The following is a 17610-nucleotide window of genomic DNA, read 5'->3' as shown; positions in this document are numbered from 1 at the left end:
TTTGCAAAAGAAGGAACAGAGAAGAGGGCCAGGTGAGGATATTCCCTCAAAGGCCCAGTCCTCTGTTCTTAACGCTACCTCGCTATCGCGGGAAATGGCGAATAGTATGAAAAAAAAAAAATAAATATATATATATATATATATATATATATATATATATATATATATATATATATATATATATAAGCAATAGACCAGGTTCAACATCAAAATTCAAGATTACTTGGGATCTGGACATTGCTGGATTTTCTATTTGTCCATATTTATGAGCTTATTAAAAATGATATATCAAAATATTCTAACTTGCTTTGCATCAAGTTTTCCTAGGCCACACTTATATGACAGTAAACCTTTCATGAGCTACTTTTCCCATACTTGGATTGAGGCATGAAATGAGGTGAAAAACATACTAGGACTGAGGCACAAACTGTGGTGGGAAAAAAAATTGGGGATCATGTTTTCTGAATTTTTTCATACTTTTGATGTTGTAATATTCATTTAAATTCTGAACACAATATCTAATTCAATTCAGAACCTTTCTTATCACATATGCTTCAGAATGAAAATTCCTATTCACTTTCAGAAATAAATAATATGTGACGGACACACATTCACAAATGGCATTTTTTTCTTTTGGGTGTGGGAAATCCTAATATATGCTTTCAAAAGATGAAGATAAATAAAACAAGTTTAAACCAAATACATCATCAGCATTCATAAAAATAAAGGAGGGGAATGCCATGAACAAACATTAATAGGAGAGATAATGAATTATGAACCATGATAATAGGCAAGACAGCTAAGCTAATTTAAAATGTCACTGTCCCTGGATACAAAAAATGGTAAAAATCATGAGACATAGGTAAGAGAATGACCTAGATTATCAAATATCTCTAAACTATTCTAAACAATGAGCAATGAAAAGAAAAACATTAAACCAAGTACAAAATATTTCAGTATTTCATGAGGCTTTCAAGTTATAAAGAGGTTTCAGTACATTTTGTTTTAACTTCAGTCTAAGGCAGGAACCACACATCATCATACAACTTTAGTCTCCACTTGATCCAGCATCATCGTAGTCCCCATATTCATAGTCATATTCTTCTTCAACAGGTGGTTCACCCATGTCTACCTGTCAGGTATACATTTACCATGAAAAAACATTTCAGAAGAACTACAACATATAAGAGGAACAAAGTTTACTCAGTTTCTAAATATATCAGAATTTCAGGTGAATTACTGTCTTGTACCAACTGAATGAACTTCTAGACATTATCATTTAGTAAACACTAATATCTAAGCTGATACACCTAAAATCTTTACTTCATGCCCAGGGTTCACAGTCAGACACCTTGATTCTTAATGCATTATCAATAAGCTGCAACAACTGCACAAAGCTCATTAGGGACCTATATAGCTGAACACAAAATACAAGCAAAGTAAAACTAAGAACTGTAAAAGTAAATTACGACAAAACAGATCAACTAAGACTTCAAATACTTAAATGACCATTTCAGATGTAGTCCAATGAAAGAATGATATACCAAAGTATATGAAGACAAATAATCTGAGACTGAGAACCTAAATTTCAATAAAAAATAACATTATTACATGAGATAAGACTGGTATATAATTATGATCACAAAGTCCTAACATCACACAAAAACTAACTTATCGCTAGTTTTAGCCACTGATTTCAAACCACAACAATCCCCATACAATTGAGAAGGAAAAGCGAAGGCTTGAGAGGAGACTAACTTCAACAAATTGACATCAGTGGAAGTTAAGTGTTCATTTAACTTTGGTCTTTCTTTCCATATCCATAAACTCATGAAAATATATTTCAATATCCCAATTTACAGAGCCCAGGATTTTGAAGGCAATATTTTGTACAGTGTTCACATTCCTTCAAATGCTGTCTTGTTGGTAAGCTCATATATTTATCCATGTTCCAAGCAACTGACCAGTATGTTCATTTATGTGCATACAAAAATTGCACCACACATCTCTCTTATGCCTTTCATTACTTACTTGATCAAACCATCTCACAACACATATTGTCCTCAAACATCTCATTTCCAGTACATCCACCCTCCTGAGCACAAGTCTATCTAAAGCCCATGCCTTGCAACCATATATATATAACATTGTCGGAACCACTATTCCTTCAAACATACTCATTTTTGCTTTCCGAGATAACATTCTCGCCTTCCACACATTTTTCAAAGCTCCCAGAACTTTTGCCCCCTCCCCCACCCTATGACTCACTTCCGCTTCCATGGTTCCATCCGCTGCCAAATCCACTCCCAGATATCTAAAACACTTCACTTCCTCCAGTTTTTCTCCATTCAAATGTGCCTCCCAACTGACTTGTCCCTAAACCCTACTGTACCTAATAACCTTGTTCTTATTCACATTTACTCTTAACTTTCTTCTTTCACACACTTTACCAAACTTAGACACCAGCTTCTGCAGTTTCGCACCCGAATCAGCCACTAGCACTGTATCATCTGCGAACAACAACTGACTCACTTCCCAAGCTCTCTCATTCATAACAGACTGCATACTTGCCCCTCTCTCCAAAACTCTTGCATTCACTTCCCTAACAACTCCATCCATAAACGAATTAAACAACCATGGAGACATCACACACCCCTGCCGCAAACCTACATTCACTGAGAACCAATCACTTTCCTCTCTTCCTACACGTACACATGCCTTACATCCTCGATAAAAACTTTTCACTGCTTCTAACAACTTGCCTCCCACACCATATATTCTTAATATCTTCCACAGAGCATCTCTATCAACTCTATCATATGCCTTCTCCAGATCCATAGGTGCTACATACAAATCCATTTGCTTTTCTAAGGATTTCTCACATACATTCTTCAAAGCAAACACCTGATCCACACATCCTCTACCACTTCTGAAACCACACTGCTCTTCCCCAATCTGATGCTCTGTACATGCCTTCACCCTCTCAATCAATACCCTCCCATATAATTTCCCAGGAATACCAAATCATTCTCACTAACTCTCTCACTTTGCACACCACCTCGACCAAAACACCCTATATCTGTCAAATATATATATTATATTATATTATTTTTATTATACTTTGTCGCTGTCTCCCGCGTTTGCGAGGTAGCGCAAGGAAACAGACGAAAGAAATGGCCCAACCCCCCCCCCCATACACATGTATATACATACATCCACACACATATATATATATATATATATATATATATATATATATATATATATATATATATATATATATATATATATATATATATATATTTTTTTTTTTTTTTTGCTTTGTCGCTGTCTCCCGCGTTTGCGAGGTAGTGGAAGGAAACAGACGAAAGAAATGGCCCAACCCACCCCCATACACATGTATATACATACGTCCACACACGCAAATATACATACCTACACAGCTTTCCATGGTTTACCCCAGACGCTTCACATGCCCTGATTCAATCCACTGACAGCACGTCAACCCCGGTATACCACATCGCTCCAATTCACTCTATTCCTTGCCCTCCTTTCATCCTCCTGCATGTTCAGGCCCCGATCACACAAAATCTTTTTCACTCCATCTTTCCACCTCCAATTTGGTCTCCCTCTTCTCCTCGTTCCCTCCAGCTCTGACACATATATCCTCTTGGTCAATCTTTCCTCAACTCATTCTCTCCATGTGCCCAAACCATTTCAAAACACCCTCTTCTGCTCTCTCAACCACGCTCTTTTTATTTCCACACATCTCTCTTACCGATCAAACCACCTCACACCACACATTGTCCTCAAACATCTCATTTCCAGCACATCCATCCTCCTGCGCACAACTCTATCCATAGCCCACGCCTCGCAACCATACAACATTGCTGGAACCACTATTCCTTCAAACATACCCATTTTTGCTTTCTGAGATAATGTTCTCGACTTCCACACATTCTTCAAGGCTCCCAGAATTTTCGCCCCATCCCCCACCCTATGATCCACTTCCGCTTCCATGGTTCCATCCGCTGCCAGATCCACTCCCAGATATCTAAAACACTTCACTTCCTCCAGTTTTTCTCCATTCAAACTCACCTCCCAATTGACTTGACCCTCAACCCTACTGTACCTAATAACCTTGCTCTTATTCACATTTACTCTTAACTTTCTTCTTTCACACACTTTACCAAACTCAGTCACCAGCTTCAGCAGTTTCTCACATGAATCAGCCATCAGCGCTGTATCATCAGCGAACAACAACTGACTCACTTCCCAAGCTCTCTCATCCCCAACAGACTTCATACTTGCCCCTCTTTCCAAAACTCTTGCATTTACCTCCCTAACAACCCCATCCATAAACAAATTAAACAACCATGGAGACATCACACACCCCTGCCGCAAACCTACATTCACTGAGAACCAATCACTTTCCTCTCTTCCTACACGTACACATGCCTTACATCCTCGATAAAAACTTTTCACTGCTTCTAACAACTTTCCTCCCACACCATATATTCTTAATACCTTCCACAGAGCATCTTTATCAACTCTATCATATGCCTTCTCCAGATCCATAAATGCTACATACAAATCCATTTGCTTTTCTAAGTATTTCTCACATACATTCTTCAAAGCAAACACCTGATCCACACATCCTCTACCACTTCTGAAACCACACTGCTCTTCCCCAATCTGATGCTCTGTACATGCCTTCACCCTCTCAATCAATACCCTCCCATATAATTTACCAGGAATACTCAACAAACTTATACCTCTGTAATTTGAGCACTCACTCTTATCCCCTTTGCCTTTGTACAATGGCACTATGCACGCATTCCGCCAATCCTCAGGCACCTCACCGTGAGTCATACATACATTAAATAACCTTACCAACCAGTCAACAATACAGTCACCCCCTTTTTTAATAAATTCCACTGCAATACCATCCAAACCTGCTGCCTTGCCGGCTTTCATCTTCATCTATTATACTTTGTCGCTGTCTCCTGCATTAGCGAGGTAGCGCAAGGAAACAGATGAAAGAATGGCCCAACCCACCCACATGCACATGTATATACATACATGTCCACAGATGCACATATACATATCTATACATTTCAGCATATACATATATATATACATACATAGACATATACATACACACATGCACGTAATTCATACTTGCTGCCTTTATTCATTCCTGTCGCCACCCCGCCACACATGAAATGACAACCCCCTCCCCCCAAGTGCACGTGAGGTAGCACTAGGAAGAGACAAAACCACAGCACCCTTTCCACATCCAGGCCCCACAAAACTTTCCATGGTTTACCCCAGACGCTTTACATGCCCTGGTGCAATCCACTGATAGCACGTCGACCCTGGTATTCCACATTGTTCCAATTCACTCTATTCCTTGCACGCCTTTCACTCTTTTGTATCTTCAGGCCCCGATCGCTCAAAATCTTTTTCACTCCATCTTTCCACCTCCAATTTGGTCTCTCATTTCTCATTCCCTTCAACTCTAACACATATATCCTCTTTGTCAATCTTTCCTCACCCATTCTCTCCATGCAACCAAACCATTTCAATACACCCTCTTCTGCTCTCTCAACCACACACTTTTTATTACCACACATCTCTCTTGCCCTTTCATTACTTACTCGATCAAACCACCTCACACCACATATTGTACTAAAACATTTCATTTCCAACACATCCACCCTCCTCCACACAACCCTATCTATAGCCCACACCTTGCAACCATATAACATTGTTGAAACCACTATTCCTTCAAACATACCTATTTTTACTCTCCGAGATAACGTTCTCACCTTCCTTACATTCTTCAATGCTCCCAAAACCTTCGGCCCCTTCCCCACCCTATGACTCACTTCCGCTTACATGGTTCCATCTGCTGCCAAATCCACTCCCAGATATCTAAAACACTCCACTTCCTTCAGTTTTTCTCCATTAAAACTTACCTCCCAATTTACTTGTCCCTCAACCCTACTGAACCTAATAACCTTGCTCTTATTCACATTTACTCTTAGCTTTCTTTTTTTGCACACTTTACCAAACTCAGTCACCAGCTTCTGCAGTTTCTCATCCCAATCAGCCACTAGCGCTGTATCATCAGCGAACAACAACTGACTCAATTCCCAAGCTCTCTCATCCACAACAGACTGCATACTTGCCCCTCTCTCCAAACTCTTGCATTCACCTCCCTAACAACTCCATCCATAAACAAAGTAAACAAACATGGAAACATCATGCACCCCTGCTGCAAATCGATATTCACTGGGAAGTAATCACTTTCCTCTTTTCATTCTCGTACACATGCCTTACATCATTGATAAAAACTTTTCACTGCCTCTAGCTACTTATCTTCCAGATCATGAACTTAATACCTTCAACAGAGCATCTCTATCAACTCTATCATATGCCTTCTCCAGATCCATAAATGCTACGTACAAATCCAATTGTTTTTCTAAGTATTTCTCACATACATTCTTCAAAGCAAACACCTGATCCACACATCCTCTCTACAACTTTTGAAACTACACTGCTCTTCTCCAATCTGATGCTCTGTACATGCCGTGACCCTCTCAATCAATACCCTCCCATATCATTTCCCAGGAATACTCACCAACTTATACCTCTGTAATTTGAACACTCACCTTTATATCCCTTGCCTTTGTACAAAGGCACTAAGCATGCATTCCAACAATCCTCAAGCACTTCACCATGCACCATACATACATTGAATATCCTCACCAACCAGTCAACAACACAATCACCCCCTTTTTTAATAAATTCCACTACAATATCATACAAACCCACTGCCTTGCCATCTTTCATTTTCTGCAAAGCTTTCACTACCTCTTCTCTGTTGACCAAATCATTCTCCCTAACCCCCTCACTTTGCACACCACCTCGACCAAAACACCCTATATCTGCCCTAAATCATCAAACACATTTAACAAACCTTCAAAATACTCACTCCATCTTCTCACTTCAGCACTACTTGTTATTACCTTACCGTTAGCCCCCTTAACCGATGTTCCCATTTGTTTTACTGTCTTACGCACTTAATCTACCTCTTTCCAAAACATCTTATTCTCCCTAAAATTTAAATATACTCTCTCACCCCAACTCTCATTTGCCCTCTTTTTCACCTCCTGCACCTTTCTCTTGACCTCCTGCCTCTTTCTTTTATACATCTCCCAGTCATTTGCACTATTTCCCTGAAAAATCATCCAAATGCCTCTCTCTTAACAATCTTACTTCTTCATCCCTCCAATCACTATTCTTTCTAATCTGCCCACCTCCCACCTTTCTCATGCCACATGCATCTTTTGTGCAAGCCATCAATGTTTCCCTAAATAATCCTATTCCTCCTCCATTCCCCTTACATCATGTGCTCTCACCTTTTTCCATTCTACACTCAATCTCTCCTGGTACTTCTTCACACAAGTCTCCTTTCCAAACTCACTCACTTTCTCCACTCTCTTCACCTCTACAAATCTTCATCTTCACCTCCATAAGATAATGATCAGACATCCCTTCAGTTGCCCTTCTCAGCACATTAACATCCAAAAGTCTTTCTTTCATGCGCCTATCAATTAACATGTAATCCAATAACGCTCTCTGGCCACCTCTCCTACTTACATACATATAATTATGTATTTCTCTCTTTTTAAACCAGGTATTCCCAATCACCAATCCTTTTTCAGCACACACATCTACAAGCTCTTCAACATTCCCATTTACAACACTGAACACCCCATGTACACTAATTATACCCTCAACTGCCATATTACTCACTTTTGCATTCAAATCAATACTATAACCCAGTCTCGTGCATCAGAGCTGCTAAGTCACTCACTCAGCTGCTCCCAAAATAATTGCCTCTCATGATCTTTCTTCTCATGACCAGATGCATAGGTACCAATAATCACCCATCTCTCTCCATCCACTTTCAGTTTTACCCATATCAATCCACAGTTTAATTTCTTACACTATCACATTTTCCACAACTCCTGCTTCACGAGTAGTGCTACTCCTTTCTTTGCTCTTGTCCTCTCATCAACCTTTGACTTTACTCCCAATTCATTCCCAAACCACTCTTCCCCTTTACCCTTGAGCTTCATTTCATTCAGAGCCAAAACATCTAGATTCCTTTCCTCAAACATACTACCTATCTCTCCTTTTTTCTCATCTTGGTTACATCCACACACATTTAGCCACCCCAATCTGAGCCTTCAAGGAGGATGAGCACTCCCTGCATGGCTCTTTCTCCTGTTTCCCCTTTTAGAAAGTTAAAATACAAGGAGGGGTGGGTTTCTAGCCCCCCTCTCCCGTCCCCCTTAGTCGCCTTCTATGACAAGCGGAGAATGCATGGGAAGTATTCTTTCTCCCCTATCCCCAGGGATAAATAATAAATGTTGAGTATTCCTGGTAAATTATATGGGAGGGTATTGATTGAGAGGGTGAAGGCATGTACAGAGCATCAGATTGGGGAAGAGCAGTGTGGTTTCAGAAGTGGTAGAGGATGTGTGGATCAGGTGTTTGCTTTGAAGAATGTGAGAAATACTTAGAAAAGCAAATGGATTTGTATGTAGCAAAAAAAAGTGTTAGATGATATGATGGCATATGTGGGATGTTTAGGACATGCAATGTCCCAAAGGTATGCGAAGTAAGAGAGTCCTGGCAAGTGGTTTGGTGAAGGATGAAGAGGTGGTGAAAGCCTTGTGTAAGATGAAGTTTGGCAAAGCAATCTAAGTGGAAGGGAATGCAGCTGAATTTCTCAAGAAAGAGGGTGACAGTGTTAATGACTGGCTGAAGGTGAGACACCTAAGAATCTGATGAAATGCCTGTATAACAATACTGTATAAAGGCAAGGGGAACAAAAGTGAATGTGAATTATATTAGTACAAATTTATTGAGGGTATCTGGTAAGTTGCAAGGGAGAGTAGTGACAGAGGGTGGTGGTACATACAGAGCATCAGACTGGAAAGGAACAATGTGGTTTAAGGAGTGGTAGAGGATGTATGGATAGTGTCTGCCTTGAAAAATATACTTGAGAAATGCTTTCAGAAACAGAGGGATCTGTGTGTGGCATTTATGGATCTGGAGCAAGCTTATAATAGGGTTGACAGAGATGCTCTGTGGAAGGTACCATGAATATATATCATGGGGGAAAAGCTGTGAGGAGTTTTTACTGAGAGTAAAGTGTTTGTGTGAGCAGAGAGGGTGAGTGGTTCCTGGTGAAGGTAAGTCTGCAGTAGGGGTGTGTGATGTTATCATAGCTATTTCAGTTTTATTTCATTTTAACTGTTCCTGCTGAGAATTCAATCCCTAGCAGGAAAGTCAAACAGCAAGATCACATAATACATGTTCTGAACATTATATGCCTTCATGAGTGTTAATTTTAACCTCATCTAAGTATTTATATAATAGTGAACAAATACTATTACAAAAATGCTACAAACCTGTACCAGGCCTGCAGCTATTGCATATCCAAACATTGCTGAGAATGCTACGAGCCCAGAAAGAAGCAAGTTCCGTCCTTTATTTGGTACATCATCCTTAGCTGGAGAGTCTCGATTGTCTGTACTTCTGTGGCCCTCTGTAATATGTGGACTTTTTTATTTTTTTTCTGCAGTTGTACCAATATAAATAATATTACATGCAAATACATTTCAATGTATACATACATATACATTTTTTTTTCATACTATTTGCCATTTTCCACATTAGTGTTAAGAACAGAGGACTGGGCCTTTAAGGGAATATCCTCACCTGGCCCCCTTCTCTGTTCCTTCTTTTGGAAAATTAAAAAAAAAAGAGAGGGGATGATTTCCAGCCCCACACTCCCTTCCCTTTTAGTCACCTTCTAAGACACGCAGGGAACATGTGGGAAGTATTCTTTCTCCCCTATCCCCAGGGATAATACATATACATACACAGACATATACATATATACACATGTACATATTCATACTTGCTGCCTTCATCCATTCCTGTCGCCACCCTACCACATATGAAATAGCACCATCCCTCTCCAGCAAGGCAGCGCCTGGAAAAGACAAAAAAAAGGCCACATTCTTTCACACTCAGTATCTACCTGTCATGTGTAATGCACCGAAAGCCACAGCTCCCTATCCACATCCAGGCCCCACAGACCTTTCCATGGTTTACCCCAGACGCTTCACATGCCCTGGTTCAATCCATTGACAGCCAGTCCACTGTGGTATACCACATTGTTCCAATTCACTCTACTCCTTGCACACCTTTCACCCTCCTGTATGTTTAGGCCCCAATCACTCAAGATCTTTTTCACTCCATTCTTCCAATTTGGTCTCCCATTTCTTCCCTCCACCTCTTAACACATATATCCTCTTTGTCAATCTTTCCTCACTCATTCTCTCCATGTGTCCAAACCATTTCAACCCACCCTTTTCTGCTCTCTCAACCACACTCTTTTCATTACCACACATCTCTCTTACCCTTTCATTACTTTCTCAATCAAACCACCTCACACTACATATTGTTGTCAAACTTCTCATTTCCAACACATACACCCTTCTCCGCACAACCCTAACTATAGCCCATGCCTTGCAATCATATAACATTGTTGGAACCACTATTCCTTCAAACATATCCATTTTTGCTCTCTGAGATAACGTTCTCACCTTCCACAAATTCTTCAATGCTCCCAGAACCTTCATCCCCTCCCCCACCCTGTGACTCACTTCTGCTTCCATGATTCCATCCACTGCTAAGTCCACTCCCAGATAACAATTCAAACTTACCTCCTAAATAACTTGTCCCTCAACCCTACTGAACCCAATAACCTTGCTCTTATTTACATTTATTCTCAACTTTTTTTCTTTCACACACCTTACCAAACTCAGTCACCAACTTCTGCAGTTTCTCACCCAAATCAGCCACCAGCACAGTATCATCAGCGAACAACAACTGACTCACTTCCGAGGCCCTCTCATCCACAACAGACTGCATGCTTGCCCCTCTCTCCAAAACCCTTGAATTCAACTCCCTAACCACCCCATCCATAAACAAATTAAACAACCATGGAGACGTCACGCACCCCTGCCGCAAACTGACATTCACTGAGAACCAATCACTTTCCTCTCTTCCTACTCATACACATGCCTTACATCCTTGATAATAACTTTTCACTGCTTCTAGCAATTTACCTCCCACACCATATACTCTAAAAACCTTCCAAAAAGCATCTCATCAACCTATCATATGCATTTTTCTGATTCATAAATGCTACATACAAATCCATCTGTTTTTCAAAGGCCATCTGTTTTTCAAAGTATTTCTCGCATACATTCTCCAAGCAAACATCTGATCCAGACATCCTCTACCACTTCTGAAACCACATTGCTCTTCCCCAATATGTTGCTCTGTATATGCCTTTACCCTCTTAATCAAAACCCTCCCACATAATTTCTCAGGAATACTCAATAAACTTTTTTTTTTTTTTTTTTTTTTTTTTTTGCCGCTGTCTCCCACGTTTGCGAGGTAGCGCAAGGAAACAGATGAAAGAAATGGCCCAACCCACCCCCATACACATGTATATACATACGTCCACACACGCAAATATACATACCTACACAGCTTTCCATGGTTTACCCCAGACGCTTCACATGCCCTGATTCAATCCACTGACAGCACGTCAGCCCCGGTATACCACATCGCTCCAATTCACTCTATTCCTTGCCCTCCTTTCACCCTCCTGCATGTTCAGGCCCCGATCACTCAAAATCTTTTTCACTCCATCTTTCCACCTCCAATTTGGTCTCCCTCTTCTCCTCATTCCCTCCACCTCCGACACATATATCCTCTTGGTCAATCTTTCCTCACTCATTCTCTCCATGTGCCCAAACCATTTCAAAACACCCTCTTCTGCTCTCTCAACCACACTCTTTTTATTTCCACACATCTCTCTTACCCTTACGTTACTTACTCGATCAAACCACCTCACACCACACATTGTCCTCAAACATCTCATTTCCAGCACATCCATCCTCCTGCGCACAACTCTATCCATAGTCCACGCCTCGCAACCATACAACATTGTTGGAACCACTATTCCTTCAAACATACCCATTTTTGCTTTCCGAGATAATGTTCTCGACTTCCACACATTCTTCAAGGCTCCCAGAATTTTTCGCCCCCTCCCCCACCCTATGATCCACTTCCGCTTCCATGGTTCCATCCGCTGCCAGATCCACTCCCAGATATCTAAAACACTTCACTTCCTCCAGTTTTTCTCCATTCAAACTCACCTCCCAATTGACTTGACCCTCAACCCTACTATACCTAATAACCTTGCTCTTATTCACATTTACTCTTAACTTTCTTCTTTCACACGCTTTACCAAACTCAGTCACCAGCTTCTGCAGTTTCTCACATGAATCAGCCACCAGCGCTGTATCATCAGCGAACAACAACTGACTCACTTATGCCTCTGTAATTTGAATACTCACCTTTATCCCCTTTGCCTTTGAACAATGGCACTATGCATACATTCCGCCAATCCTCAGGCACTTCACCATGATCCATACATACACTGAATATCCTTACAAACCAATCAACAACACAGTCATCCCCTTTTTTATTAAATTCCACTGCAATAACATCCAAACCCACCGCCTTTCTGGCTTTCATCTTCCAGAAAGCTTTCACTACCTCTTCTCTGTTTACCAAACAATTCTCCCTGACCCTCTCACTTCACACCCCACCCCAACAAAAACACCCTATATCTGCCACTTTATCATCAAATACATTCAACAAACCTTCAAAATACTCACTCCATCTCCTTATCACTTTATCACTATTTGTTATTAGCTCCCCATTTGTCCCCTTCGCCGATATTCCCATTTGTTCTCTTGTCTTACGCACTTTATCTACATCCTTTTAAAACATCTTTTCATTCTCACCTCAACTCTCATTTGCTGTCTTTTTCACCTCTTACACCTTTCTCTTGACCTTTCTTTTATACATCTACCAGTCATTTGCATTACTTCCCTGCAAAAATCATCCACACACCTCTCTCTTTTCTTTTGACTAACAATATATACATATTTCTTATATCATATTTATTCTCTGTTTCCCATATCAGCGAGGTAGAGCAAGGAAACAGAAAAAGAATGGCCAAACCCACCACATACAGATACACACATATATATATATATATATATGTGAAAAAGAGGGTGGATGAGAGTTGGGGTGAGAGAGTATCATTAAATTTTAGGGAGAATAAAAAGATGTTCTGGAAGGAGGTATATAAAGTGCGTAAGACAAGGGAGCAAGTGGGAACTTCAGTGAAGGGCGCAAATGGGGAGGTGATAACAAGTAGTGGTGATGTGAGAAAGGAGATGGAGTGAGTATTTTGAAGGTTTGTTGAATGTGTTTGATGATAGAGTGGCAGATATAGGGTGTTTTGGTCGAGGTGGTGTGCAAAGTGAGAGGGTTAGGGAAAATGATTTGGTAAACAGAGAAGAGGTAGTGAAAGCTTTGCGGAAGATGAAAGCCGGCAAGGCAGCAGGTTTGGATGGTATTGCAGTGGAATTTATTAAAAAAGGGGGTGACTGTATTGTTGACTGGTTGGTAAGGTTATTTAATGTATGTATGACTCATGGTGAGGTGCCTGAGGATTGGCGGAATGCGTGCATAGTGCCATTGTACAAAGGCAAAGGGGATAAGAGTGAGTGCTCAAATTACAGAGGTATAAGTTTGTTGAGTATTCCTGGTAAATTATATGGGAGGGTATTGATTGAGAGGGTGAAGGCATGTACAGAGCATCAGATTGGGGAAGAGCAGTGTGGTTTCAGAAGTGGTAGAGGATGTGTGGATTAGGTGTTTGCTTTGAAGAATGTATGTGAGAAATACTTAGAAAAGCAAATGGATTTGTATGTAGCATTTATGGATCTGGAGAAGGCATATGATAGAGTTGATAGAGATGCTCTGTGGAAGGTATTAAGAATATATGGTGTGGGAGGAAAGTTGTTAGAAGCAGTGAAAAGTTTTTATCGAGGATGTAAGGCATGTGTACGTGTAGGAAGAGAGGAAAGTGATTGGTTCTCAGTGAATGTAGGTTTGCGGCAGGGGTGTGTGATGTCTCCATGGTTGTTTAATTTGTTTATGGATGGGGTTGTTAGGGAGGTAAATGCAAGAGTTTTGGAAAGAGGGGCAAGTATGAAGTCTGTTGGGGATGAGAGAGCTTGGGAAGTGAGTCAGTTGTTGTTCGCTGATGATACAGCGCTGGTGGCTGATTCATGTGAGAAACTGCAGAAGCTGGTGACTGAGTTTGGTAAAGTGTGTGGAAGAAGAAAGTTAAGAGTAAATGTGAATAAGAGCAAGGTTATTAGGTACAGTAGGGTTGAGGGTCAAGTCAATTGGGAGGTGAGTTTGAATGGAGAAAAACTGGAGGAAGTGAAGTGTTTTAGATATCTGGGAGTGGATCTGGCAGCGGATGGAACCATGGAAGCGGAAGTGGATCATAGGGTGGGGGAGGGGGCGAAAATTCTGGGGGCCTTGAAGAATGTGTGGAAGTCGAGAACATTATCTCGGAAAGCAAAAATGGGTATGTTTGAAGGAATAGTGGTTCCAACAATGTTGTATGGTTGCGAGGCGTGGGCTATGGATAGAGTTGTGCGCAGGAGGATGGATGTGCTGGAAATGAGATGTTTGAGGACAATGTGTGGTGTGAGGTGGTTTGATCGAGTGAGTAACGTGACGGTAAGAAAGATGTGTGGAAATAAAAAGAGCGTGGTTGAGAGAGCAGAAGAGGGTGTTTTGAAGTGGTTTGGGCACATGGAGAGGATGAGTGAGGAAAGATTGACCAAGAGGATATATGCGTCGGAGGTGGAGGGAACGAGGAGAAGAGGGAGACCAAATTGGAGGTGGAAAGATGGAGTGAAAAAGATTTTGTGTGATCGGGGCCTGAACATGCAGGAGGGTGAAAGGAGGGCAAGGAATAGAGTGAATTGGAGCGATGTGGTATACCGGGGTTGACATGCTGTCAGTGGATTGAATCAAGGCATGTGAGGCGTCTGGGGTGAACCATGGAAAGCTGTGTAGGTATGTATATTTGCATGTGTGGACGTATGTATATATATATGTATGGGGGGGGTTGGGCCATTTCTTTCGTCTGTTTCCTTGCGCTACCTCGCAAACGCGGGAGACAGCGACAAAGTATAATAATAAAAAAAAATCATTATCATTATTTTTTATTTTGCTTTGTCGCTGTCTCCCGCATTTGCGAGGTAGCGCAAGGAAACAGACGAAAAAAATGGCCCAACCCACCCCCATACACATGTATATACATACACGTCCACACACGCAAATATACATACCTATACATCTCAATGTACACACACACAGACACATACATATATACCCATGCACACAATTCACAGTGTCTGCCTTTATTCATTCCTTTCACCACCTCGTCACACATGGAATACCATCCCCCTCCCCCCTCATGTGTGCGAGGTAGCGCTAGGAAAAGACAACAAAGGCCCCATTTGTTCACACTCAGTCTCTAGCTGTCATGCAATAATGCCCAAAGCCACAGCTCCCTTTCCACATCCAGGACCCACACAACTTTCCATGGTTTACCCAAGATGCTTCACATGCCCTGATTCAATCCAATGACAGCACGTCAACCCCGGTATACCACATCGATCCAATTCACTCTATTCCTTGCCCGCCTTTCACCCTCCTGCATGTTCAGGCCCTGATCACTCAAAATCTTTTTCACTCCATCTTTCCACCTCCAATTTGGTCTCCCACTTCTCCTCATTCCCTCCACCTCCAACACATATTTCCTCCTGGTCAATCTTTCCTCACTCATTCTCTCCATATGCCCAAACCATTTCAAAACACCCTCTTCTGCTCTCTCAACCATGCTCTTTTTATTTCCACACATCTCTCTTACCCTTACATTACTTACTCGATCAAACAAACTCACACCACACATTGTCCTCAAACATCTCATTTCCAGCACATCCACCCTCCTCCACACAACTCTATCCATAGCCCAATGCCTCGCAACCATACAACATTGTTGGAAACACTATTCCTTCAAACATACCCATTTTTGCTTTCTGAGATAATGTTCTCGACTTCCAAACATTCTTCAACGCTCCCAGGATTTTCGCCCCCTACCCCACCCTATGATTCACTTCCGCTTCCATGGTTCCATCCGCTGCCAGATCCACTCCCAGATATCTAAAACACTTTACTTCCTCCAGTTTTTCTCCATTCAAACTTACCTTCCAATTGACTTGACCCTCAACCCTACTGTACCTAATAACCTTGCTCTTATTCACATTTACTCTTTACTTTCTTCTTTCACACACTTTACCAAACTCAGTCACCAGCTTCTGCAGTTTCTCACATGAATCAGCCACCAGCGCTGTATCATCAGCGAACAACAACTGACTCACTTCCCAAGCTCTCTCATCCACAACAGACTTCATACTTGCCCCTCTTTCCAAAACTCTTGCATTCACCTCCCTAACAACCCCATCCATAAACAAATTAAACAACCATGGAGACATCACACACCCCTGCCGCAAACCTACATTCCCTGAGAACCAATCACTTTCCTCTCTTCCTACTCATACACATGCCTTACATCCTTGATAATAACTTTTCACTGCTTCTAGCAATTTACCTCCCACACCATATACTCTAAAAACCTTCCAAAAAGCATCTCATCAACCTATCATATGCATTTTTCTGATTCATAAATGCTACATACAAATCCATCTGTTTTTCAAAGGCCATCTGTTTTTCAAAGTATTTCTCGCATACATTCTCCAAGCAAACATCTGATCCAGACATCCTCTACCACTTCTGAAACCACATTGCTCTTCCCCAATATGTTGCTCTGTATATGCCTTTACCCTCTTAATCAAAACCCTCCCACATAATTTCTCAGGAATACTCAATAAACTTTTTTTTTTTTTTTTTTTTTTTTGCGCGTTCCCACGTTTGCGAGGTAGCGCAAGGAAACAGATGAAAGAAATGGCCCAACCCACCCCCATACACATGTATATACATACGTCCACACACGCAAATATACATACCTACACAGCTTTCCATGGTTTACCCCAGACGCTTCACATGCCCTGATTCAATCCACTGACAGCACGTCAGCCCCGGTATACCACATCGCTCCAATTCACTCTATTCCTTGCCCTCCTTTAAACCTCCTGCATGTTCAGGCCCCGATCACTCAAAATCTTTTTCACTCCATCTTTCCACCTCCAATTTGGTCTCCCTCTTCTCCTCATTCCCTCCACCTCCGACACATATATCCTCTTGGTCAATCTTTCCTCACTCATTCTCTCCATGTGCCCAAACCATTTCAAAACACCCTCTTCTGCTCTCTCAACCACACTCTTTTTATTTCCACACATTCTCTCTTACCCTTACGTTACTTACTCGATCAAACCACCTCACACCACACATTGTCCTCAAACATCTCATTTCCAGCACATCCATCCTCCTGCGCACAACTCTATCCACAGTCCACGCCTCGCAACCATACAACATTGTTGGAAC

At 41.3% G+C, this 17610-nt stretch overlaps 1 protein-coding gene across 3 annotated transcripts in view; it reads right to left on the bottom strand.

Annotated features, from left to right (window-relative positions):
• Window positions 1–17610, bottom strand: part of LOC139756784 (metaxin-1) — a 70877-nt gene that overhangs the window by 2058 nt on the left and 51209 nt on the right. The window contains exons 8-9 of one of the 3 annotated variants that reach the window (XR_011714434.1): window positions 9492–9628; window positions 998–1132 (exon numbers count right to left, since the gene is read on the bottom strand). Coding sequence is in view for 2 of the 3 variants with exons in the window: in XM_071676570.1 (XP_071532671.1) it covers window positions 1049–1132; window positions 9492–9628 (221 nt within the window). In the remaining variant the exon portion in view is untranslated. Of the gene's footprint in view, window positions 1–452; window positions 1133–9491; window positions 9629–17610 lie in introns of those variants that run through there. The other 2 variants (XM_071676570.1, XM_071676569.1) reach the window with 2 other exon arrangements.

This window comes from Panulirus ornatus, chromosome 23 (assembly GCF_036320965.1).
Source record: "Panulirus ornatus isolate Po-2019 chromosome 23, ASM3632096v1, whole genome shotgun sequence".
Classification (NCBI taxonomy): Eukaryota; Metazoa; Arthropoda; class Malacostraca; order Decapoda; family Palinuridae; genus Panulirus; species Panulirus ornatus.
This window is presented reverse-complemented; position numbering and strand designations above follow the sequence as displayed.